General features: G+C 39.2%; 1 protein-coding gene across 3 annotated transcripts in view; it reads right to left on the bottom strand.

The window, feature by feature from the left end:
* Positions 1 to 14,752, bottom strand: part of UNC13B (unc-13 homolog B) — a 232,903-nt gene that overhangs the window by 205,375 nt on the left and 12,776 nt on the right. For 2 of the 3 annotated variants that reach the window (XM_082613494.1, XM_082613490.1), the window contains exon 1: positions 14,056 to 14,374. The exons of the other annotated variant lie outside the window; for it this stretch is intronic. In XM_082613494.1, coding sequence (XP_082469620.1) covers positions 14,056 to 14,077 — 22 coding nt within the window. In that variant the 5' untranslated portion in view covers positions 14,078 to 14,374. Of the gene's footprint in view, positions 1 to 14,055; positions 14,375 to 14,752 lie in introns of those variants that run through there. 3 annotated transcript variants of the gene reach the window in all.

The following is a 14,752-nucleotide window of genomic DNA, read 5'->3' as shown; positions in this document are numbered from 1 at the left end:
GAGTTCCAGTGTCTTCCTGTCGATGATTGTCCAGCAGCTAGTTGTGATTCTGGTGTTCTCACCAGAGGGAGGAGAGCACGTCCTTCGACTCCGCCATCTTGGCTCCTCTCCTCCCCACAACTCATCTTAACTTTCTCCTTCTTATAGATCCCTTCCCTTTGGGCTACAAACATTCAAATTTCCTTTTTCTTAAGACCACTCTCACCCCTTTTTTTTTTTTTTTGGCCACACGCCTAGGCATGTGGAATCTTGGTTCCGCAACCAGGGAAAGAACCTGTGCCCCCTGCAGTGGAAGCACTGGAAGCGTGGATTTTTTTTTTTTAAGATTTATTTGTTATTTATTTATTTTATTTATTTTTGCCTGCATCTGGTTTTAGTTGCGGCACATGGGCTTCTCTCTAGTTGTGGCGTGCAGGCTCCAGGGTGCATGGGCTCTGTAGTTGTGGCATGCAGGTTCCAGAGCCTGTGGGCTCTGTAGTTTGTGGCACGCAGGCTCTCTAGTTGAGGCACGGGCTCAGTAGTTGTGGTACGTGGGCTTAGTTGCCCCGCAGCATGTGGGATCTTAGTTCCCTGACCAGGGATCAAACCCGCATCCCCTGCATTGTAAGGCAGATTCTTAACCACTGGACCACCAGGGAAGTCCCTCAACCTTTCTCTTTATTGCAAAACTTCTGAATGAGTAGCCTACACTTGCTGATTCCACTTCTTCACTTCTCAAATACTCTTAAACCACTTTAATATGATGCCTACTCTCACACTACTCTAATGAAACTTGCTCTAGTTTTCAAATCCAATGACCTTGTTTTTCTTTATTCTCAACCAGTATCATTCATTTCTATCATTTGATCGTTCCTTCTTGAAACTCCCTTTAGTCTAGGCTTCAGACACTGACACAGCACCTCCATTTTCCTACAGTTCTGACCACACCTATCAATTCTTCTGCCCATTCCCATAGGTACAGCATTAGCTCATTTTTCTCCTCTATTATCCTCTATATACAATTTTATTCATGCTAATGGTTTTATTACCAAATACCTACAACTCCCAAAATTTATCTCTAATGCAGGTTTCTCTACTAAGCTATAGATCTACATTTTCAGGTACCATTTTCAAGGGTGATCTGCAACAAGACAAATACTTCCCAACTCAACATATTTTATAAGTAACTTATCTTACAGACACCATGAACTCAACTGAACCTAACAACTTTCCTTCCTCTATTTTCTTCCTATTTTCTTCCTCAATTGAGAAGTCTAGGATGACTTCCTGACTTAGATAAATAGATGTCACAGAGCAGGATGAAGATCATTAACACTATTTTCATATTAAAATAAGTGCTCACTCAATGCCTGGGATAGTGCTAATCATCTTCCCAATTATCTCAGCAATACTTTGCTATAGCTATTTTGACCATCTCTAGTACTACTACCTTAGTACAAGCCTTTATCCATCTCTCACCTGGACACTCCAAGTGGACCCCCTGCTTCCACTGTTGCTAGCCATGGCTTCCCACTCCAGTCTATTCACCACAAACTGGACATTTGCAAAATATAAATCAAAGCATCTTTGATTTATAGTCTCTGCCTGCCTACTGGAAGAGTTTATACCACTCTTCCAATAACCCCTTCCTTTTCTCCTTCACCTCAAAATATTTGCTTCCAATTCACTTTGCATGAAAAACTTACCTCAGGTCTCTGATTGATGGTTCCTTCTCATCAATCTGGTCTCAGCTCAAATGTTACCTCCTCAATGAGGCCTTCCTTGAAAATCCTCCTTCAAATAGCTCTCCCACTCAGATCACTCTCAATCCCTTTATCCTACTATCTTATCTTCACTGTACTTATCATTGCCTGAAATCATATTATTTTTTATTTGTGTATCTCCTTTTAATAGGAGCTTCATAAATACTTTGAATGGATGTATAAATTTTAAAGATGTAGAAATTAAGGTTCAATGATGTTAAGTAACATATGTAAGGATATACAACTTATAAGTGGTGGAGCTGATATATTCACCAACTCAGGTCTGCCTAAAACCAAAACTTTTAACATCTACCCTATATCACACTAGTAAAGCATAGTAAGAGTAAAAGCTAGAAAGACAGACTGGGGAATATAATCAGATAGTCAGATAATGAAGTTTGAAATTATAAAAGCAGAGCACCATTCCAAGGAGTGACATGCTCTATGACGTGATCATGGGTTTAGATGGCTGAAATGAGGTGGACAGAGGTTTATACCTGTATCATTCACTGCCCTCTCCTTGGCAACCAGACTTCTTGTATCCATTGGCAACCAGACTTCTTGTATCCATTTGCAGATGAAGGCTCTACAAATCTGGCTCATAACTAATACAGTAGACAGAAACACATGTGAGCTAGCCCTTTGAATCATCTTTATCCCACTTTGAATCACATGTAAAAGCAATTACCTTCCCACTGCCCAGCCCCTCCTTAGTTGCCTGGCAGATCTTCCTCATTCATGGCCCTCTGGCCTCTTCTCAATATCACTCATAGTAAAACACTATGGAAATTAATAAAGCAAACAGTTGTAAGAGAAAATTAATAGCCTAACACAATCCACAGGCCTATTTGTTCTCCAGTCCCAAATAAGTACTAAGAACTAAATGGACAGAAATGGAAGAAGTAATAGAATTTAAAAAAAGATTTTTCTTTTTGGAAAGCTGTACTTCCTAATGATTAAGAATTGATTTTTCCCTATTTTATATATTTAGCAGAATACAGTTTGTATACATACACCTTAACACAAACTTTCTCCTGTCACATTTTTACCACATATTTTATCACTATGGGGTTCACTAGCACAAAAAAAAGAAGCCCTGATGACTCTTTTTCCTTTGATGTCATGGGCTGCTCTCAAATGTTCAGTGGATAGTTGCTTTTGGAGACTACACCTGAGAATTACCAGTTCATTTTTACTGAAGAGACAAATAGAAGAATGAAACAATTTCTTTATGAAGCTGAACACAAAATTCTACCACATGCCTACATTTTTATTTCATTTCTCAGTAATCACAGAAAGGATCACAACAAAGCATGAAATGCAAAGCTGGTTATCTAAGCTTCCTCATCAGAAGCAGCTATACCTAAGTATTCTATACAGAAGGAAATAAGTTATTTTTCAATAGCCCTAGGAAAATGGAGCTCACTGCTCTTCTGTGACAGTTCAAATCTCATCAAAAAATTTGGTCCCTTAGTATCCTCCAATAGTTACCAATTAGTTGCTGTTGTTTTCAGTATTATGAAGTCATGGATTTAAGCATAGTTGATATGCTTCAATTCTTGTGGTTGTTATCCTTATTGATATTGCAACTTGCCCATCTTTGGCCATTAGGAGCCTCTCACTGATAGTATCTTGATATGTATCTTTTCAGCCTTTCCCCCCATATAGTTACATACCGTTTGACCATTCTCGTCACCCCTTTTTTCTTTTTTAATTGAGCTCCATTTTCACATGCATTTTCTCATGTCAGTAATTATTTTTTACTTTTTTATATTGAAATTTCAGACTTACAGAAAAGTTGAAAAAATAAAAATATGTTAAGTGATCTCTTTAGAAAATGATATTCTTTTTTTTTTTTTTTTGCGGTACGCAGGCCTCTCACTGTTGTGGTCTCTCCCCTTGTGGAGCACAGGCTCCTCCGGACGCGCAGGCTCAGCCACCATGGCTCACGGGCCTAGCCGCTCCGCGGCATGTGGGATCTTCCCGGACCGGGGCACAAAGCCGTGTCCCCTGCATCGGCAGGCGGACTCTCAACCACTGCGCCACCAGGGAAGCCCAATGATATTCTTTTTTAAAAGTATGTAATGCCACTAAGTTCAGGGGCTATGCTGTTATCTTGTTCAGCATCATAAACATGAACTCAATATTTCTTTCAAAAAATGAGGGCCACAAATGATGTGAGGCATCATTTTGAGCATAATGGATCTTGTCAGGTCATTAAAAAAAAAAAAAGACATTACCAAGCCTACAGGATTAACATGTAAAAAGTATGTATTAATGCCTGTGAAGTGGTTTGAGAACCTGGCCAAATTCCCTTTTTTTAAAAAATGAATATTAGGAATACAGTTGCTAGGGGGTAGATTTTAGAAAACTGTTTTATATTATCAGCTACAGTTGAACATAACCAATGACCAAGAAATTTTAATCCCAGATATATATATATCTATCAAATATACATATAAAGGTAGGACTAAAAGATACAAAGTACATATGGAGTGGTATTATAAAATCATAGTCCAAGATGGAAAACAAAAATGTCCAGCAAAGGTAAATAAACTGTGGCATATTCATACAATGAGATACTACACAGTAATAAAAATAAACTACTGCTAAATGCATCAAGAGGAAGCATCTGACAAGCATAATGTTAAGCAGAAGCAGCCCAAAAGAAATATTGTATAATTCCATTTATGAAAAGTTCAATATGTCAATAATACCTCAATTTAAAAAAGCTCAAAAACAGGCAATGCTATGAACCTAAAACTGCTCTTAAAAAATAAAGTTTATTAATTAAAAAAAAAAAGCTAAACTACAGTGTTAGAGTAGGATAATGTTACCTTTGGGAAGATGGAAGGGAGTAATGACTGAGAGGAAGGGTGCGGTGGGCTTCTGGAGTGTTAGTAGTATTCTATTTCTTGACCTAGGTGGTGGTCACATGAGTGTGTTCACTTTGTAATAATCCAGTGAGTCATACAGTTAAGATTTGTGTATTTTCAAATATAAACTCAAAATGGATTAAAGACCTAAATGTAAGGCCAGACACTATAAAACTCTTAGAGGAAAACATAGGCAGAACACTCTAGGACATAAATCACAGCAAGATCCTTTTTGACCCACCTCCTAGAGAAACGGAAATAAAAACAAAAATAAACAAATGGGACCTAATGAAACTTAAAAGCTTTGGCACAGCAAATGAAACCATAAACAAGACAAAAAGACAACCCTCAGAATGGGAGAAAATATTTGCAAATGAAGCAACTGACAGGGGATTAATCTCCAAATTTTACAAGCGGCTCATGCAGCTCAATATCAAAAAAACAAACAACCCAATCCAAAAACGGGCAGAAGACCTAAATAGACATTTCTCCAAAGAAGATATACAGATTGCCAACAAACACATGAAAGAATGCGCAACATCACTAATCATTAGAGAAATGCAAATCAAAACTACAATGAGGTATTATCTCATACCAGTCAGAATGGCCATCATCAAAAAATCTACGAACAATAAATGCTGGAGAGGCTATGGAGAAAAGGGAACCCTCTTGCACTGTTGGTGGGAATGTAAATTGATACAGCCACTATGGAGAACAGTATGAAGGTTCCTTAAAAAACTAAAAATAGAACTACCATACGACCCAGCAATCCCACTACTGGGCATATATCCTGAGAAAACCATAATTCAAAAAGAGTCATGTACCACAATGTTCATTGTAGCTCTATTTACAATAGCCAGGACATGGAAGCAACCTAAATTGTCCACCAACAGATGAATGCATAAAGAAGCTGTGGTACATATATACAATGGAATATTACTCAGCCATAGAAAGAAACAAAATTGAGTTCTCTGTAGTGAGGTGGATGGATCTAGAGTCTGTCACACAGAGTGAAGTAAGTCAGAAAGAGAAAAACAAAGACCGTATGCTAACACATATATATGGAATCTAAAAAAAAAAAAGGTTCTGAAGAACCTAGGTGCAGTACAGGAATGCAGACGTAGAGAATGTCCATTCTTGAGGACACTGGGAGGGGGAAGGGTAAGCTGGGACAAAGTGAGAGAGTGGCATGAACATATATACACTATCAAATGTAAAATAGATAGCTAGTGGGAAGCAGCCATGTAGTACACAGAAATCAGCTCGGTGCTTCGTGACCACCTAGAGGGGTGGGATAGGGAGGATGGGAGGGAGACGCAAGAGGGAGGAGATATGGGGATATATGTATATGTATAGCTGATTCACTTTGTTATAAAGCAGAAACTAACACGCCATTGTAAAGCAATTATAATCCAATAAAGATATTAAAAATATAATAAAATAATAAAATTATAAATAAATAAAATAATAAAATTAAAAATTAAAATGAATGACTAATCAAAAAAAGATTTGTGCATTTTAATATACATAAGTTATAAGTCAATTAAAAAATTTTAATATACAACTATCAAATCTTCTCTGAATTTTATTAAAGACAGTCCACTATAAGGTATGTATAAAACACCTCCCAAACTTAAAGAATCTTGCTTTAAAAGTTAGAAAAAATAGTGCAGTATTTCCCCGCTCTAGCAGGAACTTAACTTACTCTGCTTATCCCAAACCAGACCTAATAATCCTAATGGATTCTGAGTTTATCTAAGAAAGGAGATATTTTAAGACCTATGTAGATTGCTTGGGCTCTTATCTACTACATAACAAGCACAGAGAAGGTACTCAACAAATATTTACTAATGATACACAGCCCAAACTTTAAACAAACTCACATAGCAAAATCTGAAATACCTAGCACTGGTAAAATAGGATAAACACTCAGTCTGTTGGCCTAGAGTGCAACTTCCAGAACCCCACCACTAGAAACTAAAAAAATTACAGAATGTACTGCTTATAAGGAAGAACACAATTTATGACACTATCTTTGGCAGAGGAAATTGGTCCTTTCCCCCTTCTGCCTGGCTCAGACAAGGCACAATCAACTTCCTGATGCCATAGCTAAGCAAAAGACACCCAGAAGCAACTCTGCCTGTACGGGCAGGGACTACTTGAACCATGATGTGATGAAAACCTAGCAGCAAGGATTTAGCTGAGGCAGATGACAATGTTGGAGAAATAAGATGAGAAGAAAGCACTTGACCAACCTGTTCTTATACCTAAAAACTCTAAAATCATTACTATTCCTACTTTCCAGAGTGGTAGTAAATCAAAATATATCTTTGGAGTCTCCCCAGGCTAGAATTAACCCACAATCAATAAGTGTCCTGAGTGTCCATCAGAGTTCACCTCCTAAGAGTTTCCCAGTAGTATCTGTTCAGTTAGTTAGATGGCTGATATGTAATGATAAATTATGATAAGCTTTTCTAAGGACAAGTCACAACATACATTGACTTGGTATAGTTCTCATCGCTAGTGACATTGCTTTGTTCTGTTTTAAAAACACAAGTAATAAATGTTCAATATAGAAAAAATAATTTTTAAATAATACAAAGAAGATAAACAAGAAAAGTACATGAAAATCACAGGTCAAACTTAAAAGAGCTGAGGTCTTTGGTATTTCTGGTAGGCATAAAATATTACCCACTGGTGAAGGACCTGCTTCTAATAGAGGATTATTGATATGAGAGATGCTGAGGCACTTGGTTTGCTAATGGGTCCAGGTGAGTGTAATTATTGTGCCAGGAAAATAGCAATGAGCAAATCACACAGAAAGACCAGGTGGAAAGCTGATTGGCGATCGCCAAACATAATAAAACCATCTATAAGGATGTTCATTGTAGCATTGTTTATAGTAGCAAAATTATAAATTATATTGTTTATAAAGGCAAAATTTATAATAGCAAAAAAAATTCTGATCATCAGTATGAAACTGGTTAAATTATATATGCTCATATAAGGGAATAGTACTCCATAGGCATTAAAATGAACGATTTAAACTCACATAAGCTGATAGGAGGGACCCCCCCTCATGGTCCAAGGGTAAAGAATCCACCTTACAATGCAAGGAACACAGGTTCCATCCCTGGTCGGGGAACTGAGATCCCACATGCCACGGGGCAACTAAGCCCTCGCGCCACAACTACTGAGCTCACGTGCCTCAACTGGAGAGCCCGAGTGCTGCAAACTACAGAGCCCACGGGACCTGGAGCCTGCACGCCACAACTAGAGAGAAGCCCACGTGCCCCAAGGAAGAGCCCGTGTGCCGCAACTAAGACCTAATGCAGCCAAAAATAAATAAAATAAAAAAATAATAAATCTTTTTTTTAAAAAGCTTATAGGAAAATATATCATTAAGCTTTTTAAAAAGTTGAATAATATTGTATACCTCCAACTGTAGAATCTGTATACTCATACCTAATGAAAATTTCTATGAAGGCCAAGAAAGAGTAAACAGTAGTTACCTCTGGGGAGTAAGAATAGGGAATGGAGACAGGAGAACTTTTTCCTTTCATTTCACATCCTAAATTTTTTGAATTTCTTATCATGCATATATATTATCTCTACAATAAAAACAAAACAATGAAAGCAATGAACAAAAAACTTAACAATGGTGTTGAGTGGGTGGTAGGACCATGATGATTTTTATTCTCCTTTTTACACTTTTCTGCATTTTCTCAATTTTCTATGATTAACAATATATTAGCATATATTGCTTTTTATACCTCCAAGACTATTATCTTGTTTTTGATTTTTTAACAAGTCAAGTGTAGTCACTTCTGGTTCAAATTAGGGAGAGAAATCCAGCGCTCAGTTATAAATACTGTAGCAATTACAAAGAAATATGGAAAGACTCAATTCTCAAAATGCTTATTTGTTTGGAGAAAATAGTCATGAACACCAAGACAACAAAAGTTAAAGAAAATCATTGATTTAATTTACTGGAGTTGCTTATGTGGTACTGGCTCCTATGGAAGCAAAAAGATATCAGTATTGTGAAGAAAGCTGTGCCAAATGTTTGAAGAAAGACTAAGTGAATTCTATAAAAGGGCGTTTTTTAAAATTCAAGTCTAACCTCCCACTCAACGTCAAAATTCCTTTTACCACTCATTCAGTCTCTGCTTAAAGTATCCTATGTCAAAAAATCCTCAAAAGTAGTCCATGCCATTAGTTAAGAACAACTCTGTTAAAGTTCTTCCTTATGTTAAGCTAAAATATAATTTCCTATCATTTTCACTGGTCAACTTGTCCTAGTTCTGTCCCTTGGAGCGATAGTTTAGACAATTTTCATTTACTATTATGATCCTCCCCCCTCTTAAATCTTCTCAAGAACTAAACCTCTCAATTCCTCAAATGGTTTCTACACCATTATTCTAATTATTCTTCTCTGAAGAAATTCCAGTTTCTCAGTGTGCCTCTTAGAATCAAATACCCTGACTGAACACAAAATTCCAGAACTGATCTGACTAGTGCTTTTATCTCCTTTGTTTGGGTCACCATGAGCACAGAACAGACTAGTTGCTAGGCGGTATACAATTCATTGTCAATTTAGTGGCACTGTTCAGACCATAAGTAATTTATGTTTTAAGGCATTTAAGAGTTTAAAGAGTGTAAAGGAGAAAGATCACTGTGGACTGAGGAACTGAGGACATTTTCAACAACAAAAGTAGACTGTAAGCTGGGAAAGGAAGAATACTTTTTTTTTTTTTGCGGTACGCGGGCCTCTCACTGTTGTGGCCTCTCCCGTTGCGGAGCACAGGCTCCGGACGCGCAGGTTCAGCGGCCATGGCTCACAGGCCCAGCCGCTCCGCGGCATGTGGGATCTTCCCAGACTGGGGCACGAACCTGTGTCCCCTGCAGAAGCAGGCAGACTCTCAACCACTGCGCCACGAGAGAAGCCCAAGAATACATTTTTGATAAGCAGAAAACATGAAAAGACTATTTCAAAGAGTATAAATGTGGAACACTGCCAAGGCAGGAATGAATCAAGTTAGTGCTAATAAGGATAGGCAAGAACATAGGACCAAAAGGAGGACTGGAGTCAGACTATTGAGAGCCCTTAACCTGCAGGGAATAGGCATGATTAAAGGGTTAGACCAAGAAACTGACTTCTTGATTGAGATATCTGGAGATGATTAAATCAATACCAGTTTGCCAAATTCTACATCAGGTTAAATACTGTTTGAAATTTTTTTTCTAAATTGAGGTATAATTTACAATGTTGTGTTAGTTACAAGTGTACAGCGAAGTGATTCAGTTATAATATATATGTATTCTTTTTCAGATCTCTTTTCCATTATAGGTTATTATGAGATATTGAGTATACTTTCCCATGCTATACAATAGGTCCTTGTTGTTTATTTATTTTATATATAGTAGTGTGTGTATGTTAATCCCAAACTCCTAATTTATCTCTCTCCCCCAATCCCCTTTGGTAACCATAAATTGTTTTCTATGTCTGTGAGTCTATTTGTTTTGTAAGTTCATTTGTATCATTTTTTTAGATTCCACAAATAAGTGATATCATATAGTATTTGTCTTTCTCTGATTTACTTCACTTAATATGATAATCTCTAGGTCCATCCATACTGCAAATGCCATTATTTCATTCTTTTTCATGGCTGAGTAATATTCCATATTCTGTGTGTGTGTGTGTGTGTGTGTGTGTGTGTGTGTGTGCGTGCATGTGTGTGTGTATACATATATATCTCATGCCTTCTTTATCCATTCATCTGTCGATGGACATTTAGGTTGCTTCCATGTCTTGACGATTGTAAATAGTGCTGCTATGAACACTGGGGTGCATGTATCTCTTTGAATTAGAGTTTTCTCCAGACATACGCCCAGGAGTGGGATTGCAGGATCATATGGTAACTCTATTTTTAGTTTTTTAAGGAACCTCCATACTGTTTTCCACAGTGGCTGCACCAATTTACATTTCCAGCAACAATGTAGGAGGGTTTCCTTTTCTCCACACCTTTTCCAGCATTTATTGTTTGTGGACTCTTTAATGATGGCCATTCTGACTAGTGGGAGGTGATACATCATTGCCGGTTCTTTTTTTTTTTTGATTGATTGATTGATTTCTATTTTTGGCTGCGTTGGGCCTTTGTTGCTGCATGTGGGCTTCTCTCTAGTTGTGGCGAGCGGGGGTTACTCTTCATTGTGGTGCGCGGGCTTCTTATTGCGGTGGCTCCTCTTGTTGCAGAGCATGGGCTCTAGGCATGCAGGCCTCAGTAGTTGTGCCTTGTGGCTCACGGGCTTAGTTGTTCCGCGGCATGTGGGATCTTCCTGGACCAGGGTTCGAACCCGTGTCCCCTGAATTGGCAGGTGGATTCTCAACCACTGCGCCACCAGGGAAGCCCTATCATTGTAGTTTTGATTTGCATTTCTCTGATAATTAGCAATGTTGAGCATCTTTTCATGTGCCTATTGTCCACCTGTATAGCTTCTTTGGAGAAATATCTGTTTAGGTCTTCTGCCCATTTTTTGATTGGGTTGTTTGTTTTTTTGTTATTGAGTTGTATGCGCTGTTTGTATAATTTAGAAATTAAGGTATTGTCAGTCACATCGTTTGCAAATATTTTCTCCCATTCTGTGGGTTTTCTTTTCATTTTGTTTATGGTTTCCTTTGCTGTGCAAAAGCTTTTAAGTTTAATTAGGTCCCATTTGTTGTTTACTTTTATTTCCATTACTCTAGAGAAAAATATTGCCGCAATTTATGTCAAAGAGTCTTCTGCCTATGTTCTCCTCTAAGAGTTTTATAGTATCAGTCTTACATTTAGGTCTTTAATCCATTTTGAGTTTATTTTTCTATACGGTGTTAAAGAATGTTCGAATTTCATTCTTTTACATGTAGCTGTCCAGTTTTCCCAGCACCACTTATTGAAGAGACTGTCTTTTCTCCATTGTATATTTTTGCCTCCTTTGTTGTAGATTAATTGACCATAGGTGTGTGAGCTTATTTCTGGGCTTTCTATCCTGTTCCATTGATCTATATGTCTGTTTTCATGCCAGTACCATACTGTTTTGATTACTGTAGCTCTGTAGTATAGCCTGAAGTCAGGGAGCATGATTCCTCCAGCTCTGTTCTTCTTTCTCAAAATTGTTTTGGTTATTTGGGGTCTTTTCTGTCTCCATACAAATTTTAAGGTTTTTTTGTTCTAGTTCTGTGACAACTGCCATTGGTAATTTGATAGGGATTGCATTGAATCTGTAGATTGCCTTGGGTAGTATGGTCATTTTAAGAATATTGATTCTTCCAATCCAAGAACACAGTATGTCTTTGACTACATGGAAAAAGTTTCTAATTCAATTCTACTCCAAGATGAACTGAAATTGAGTTGTTATATAATATCATTACACAGGTTTCTTTCTGAATATAAACAACATTCCTAACTGCCAAAATATAATACAAGGAATGTCACTTTAAAAAGATTTATTTTTCAGCTCAGTGCTTTGTGATGACCTAGAGGGGTGGGATAGGGAGGAAGGGAGGGAGGCTCTAGAGGGAGGGGATATGGGGACATATGTATGCATATGGCTGATTCACTTTCTTGTACAACAAAAACTAACACAGTATTGTGAAGCAATTATACTCCAATAAAGATCCATTAAAAATAATAATAATAAATAACAAAAAAATTTTTAAATAAAAAGATTTATTTTGATCCATTTCTGTAAGTTTCCCCAGCATGAATACCTTGCCATTTAACATGACTACTTCTGTACAAGGTAGCCACTTGTTTCCATAATTAATAATCTTCAGGATCTACATTCAAAAGACAATGACCTGCTGGTCTCCAATCCTCCAGGTTCAAAAGGAGAAATATGACTAATATAACATTAAAGAGAAAGAGTTTAGTTGGCTAAACAGAATTTCTAGAAAATGAAAGCTTCCTGATATTAGAACAAATGAAAACAGCAGCAGCTCCTTCTCTAAAGTTTAAATTCGATTAAATAGGAATTTCTGGTTCAATAATGCTCCTGCCTGAAGAATCTTTCATAAGGGCTACTTCTGTAATATAGTGTGGCAGTAGAGATTTAAACTGTCCAATAGACATTGCAAAACCCAACCTCTCCCAAATCCTGCTACTCAACAGCAGGGATCTAAAGGAATAAATAGATTCCCAGCTGCTGAGAGAAAATGTCTTACTAAAAGCAAAGCAAAATTCTCATTAATGAAAAATCAACCATGAAAGAAGAAAATTTCTGTGTATCTCATAATCCCTGGAAAGAGCCAAATCCATTTTGGGTTAAAGCAGATTTAACAACAGTGGAAGGGAAGAGAGGAAATCAGTTCCATTTGCCAGAAGCTGGGGGAAACGCTTAACAGAGATCACAAACAACAATGCTTCTAATCCACAGAGCCAAAAGAAACATGAACTCTACCCAGTAAAAGGTGCCAGGAAAAGGTTCTTGTGGATAAATTCTCTCACTCACAACGAAGCCACCTTATTCCACCTAGCTCAACACAGATATGATAGGCTGTAACTTGAATTTCCCAAGATCAAATTCAATGGGTAATCCAAACCCTGCTTTTTCTGATAATCTCTAAAATCACAGTCCCTGCATTCATTCAAAACCAGCATTGAGCTTCTACTACGTCAGGCACCCGGAATACAAAAACCATTAAGAAACAGTCTCTACCCTCATGGAGCTTAGTCCATGCACCTTGCCTCATCTTAAACCCCAAAGCTCTCTCCTTAAAATATTTTCTTAGGTGGGTCAGTGGAAAAGCAATAAAGGACTTCACCTTCAGTTACTGTGATAGAAGTAAATAAATAAATCATACTTCTTATGCTCTGCTCCGAAAGGAGAGAAGCCGACACACCTTTCCAAGTCGAATATGAGCACATTCTTAGCCTAGAACCCACAGGAGGAGCAGGGGACAAAGACAAGCAATAGATGGGTGCAAGCCAAGAAATACGCTGGAAGAAGGGATGTGACAGCTGTACCACTACACGTTCAAAGCGTGATTAAAAAGAACCTGCTACTAAGCCGACTGAGGTTTTACGGTGCAGGGAGAAGGAAGAAAAGAATAGGGGGCTGCCCGCTATGAACAGACACCAACTATCCACGGTCCCTAGCTCGTCCACTCTCGCTAGAGGAGAGCACCAGACACTGTTTAATAGGATCTGGGCCTGCCAGCCAACAACACTGTCACATGGCCACCGGAACGGAGAGCTAACAGTCCCTCATAGGAGCATGAGGAAAAACAAGAGAGAATGGAAAGAACTCTTTAAATGTTCAAAAATGAGTTAACATAATGGTTCCCCGAGGCACGGATGGGACGTAAAGTTTGGAAAAGGTGGTAACCCGACGCCCACTGGAAGCCCGTGGAGACCCAAGGGCGACGTCCGCCCTTGCACCCCAGTCCGCGCACTCACCGCGCACACAGAGCAAGGACATGGCCGAGGCGCCGGCGAGCCTCCGCCGCGTCCCAGCCCTGCCGCCGCGCCGGGCCGCTCCCTCTTTCCTCTCAGCAGGTGCAGCAGCTGTTACCGCTATCGACCCCACGGGTCTCGCCGCTCCTCATGGTCCCCTTCGCAGGCAGCCTCCCGCCGCTCCCTCGGACCCGCTCCAATTTTCACCGTCTGAGCGGGCTCCCAATAGTGGTGAGTACCGGCCGGCAGGCGGGAGACTGGGCGCGGCACCGCGGCGCCATCGCTGAGAGGCAAGAGCTACCGGGACACCCTCCCCTCACTCCAGCCGGGATCCAGGAGAGCGCCGGGACAGAGCCAACCCGTTGCGCCCCGCCTCCCAGCCAATCAACTCACGCCCAGTCCGCCGACCCCGCCCCTTCACGGGTACGTAGGAGGTGGGGTCCCCTTCCGCTTTTCCTAGTGAAAGAATGAAGGCAGCTCCGCACGCTAACTAGGCTTACTGCAGAGAGGGGCGGGCTTCCCCCACACCAGTGTGGGGCGGGAATTGAAGCCTTCTGCCCCTCTCACGTGGGCGGGGCTTCCACCCAAGAACAGATTCTTTTCATTGAGAATTTCTATCGGACTTCCTTCTGAGTCTATCCCTTGCAGCTTACTGTAACAATTTAAAAAGATCGTACCACACTTTGCTGTATACCTGAAA

Source organism: Mesoplodon mirus, assembly GCF_964341445.2.
Source record: "Mesoplodon mirus genome assembly, chromosome: 1".
In the NCBI taxonomy this organism is placed as follows: domain Eukaryota; kingdom Metazoa; phylum Chordata; class Mammalia; order Artiodactyla; family Ziphiidae; genus Mesoplodon; species Mesoplodon mirus.
Note: the sequence above shows the minus strand (reverse complement) of the source record. Positions and strands in the feature narration are given on the sequence as shown.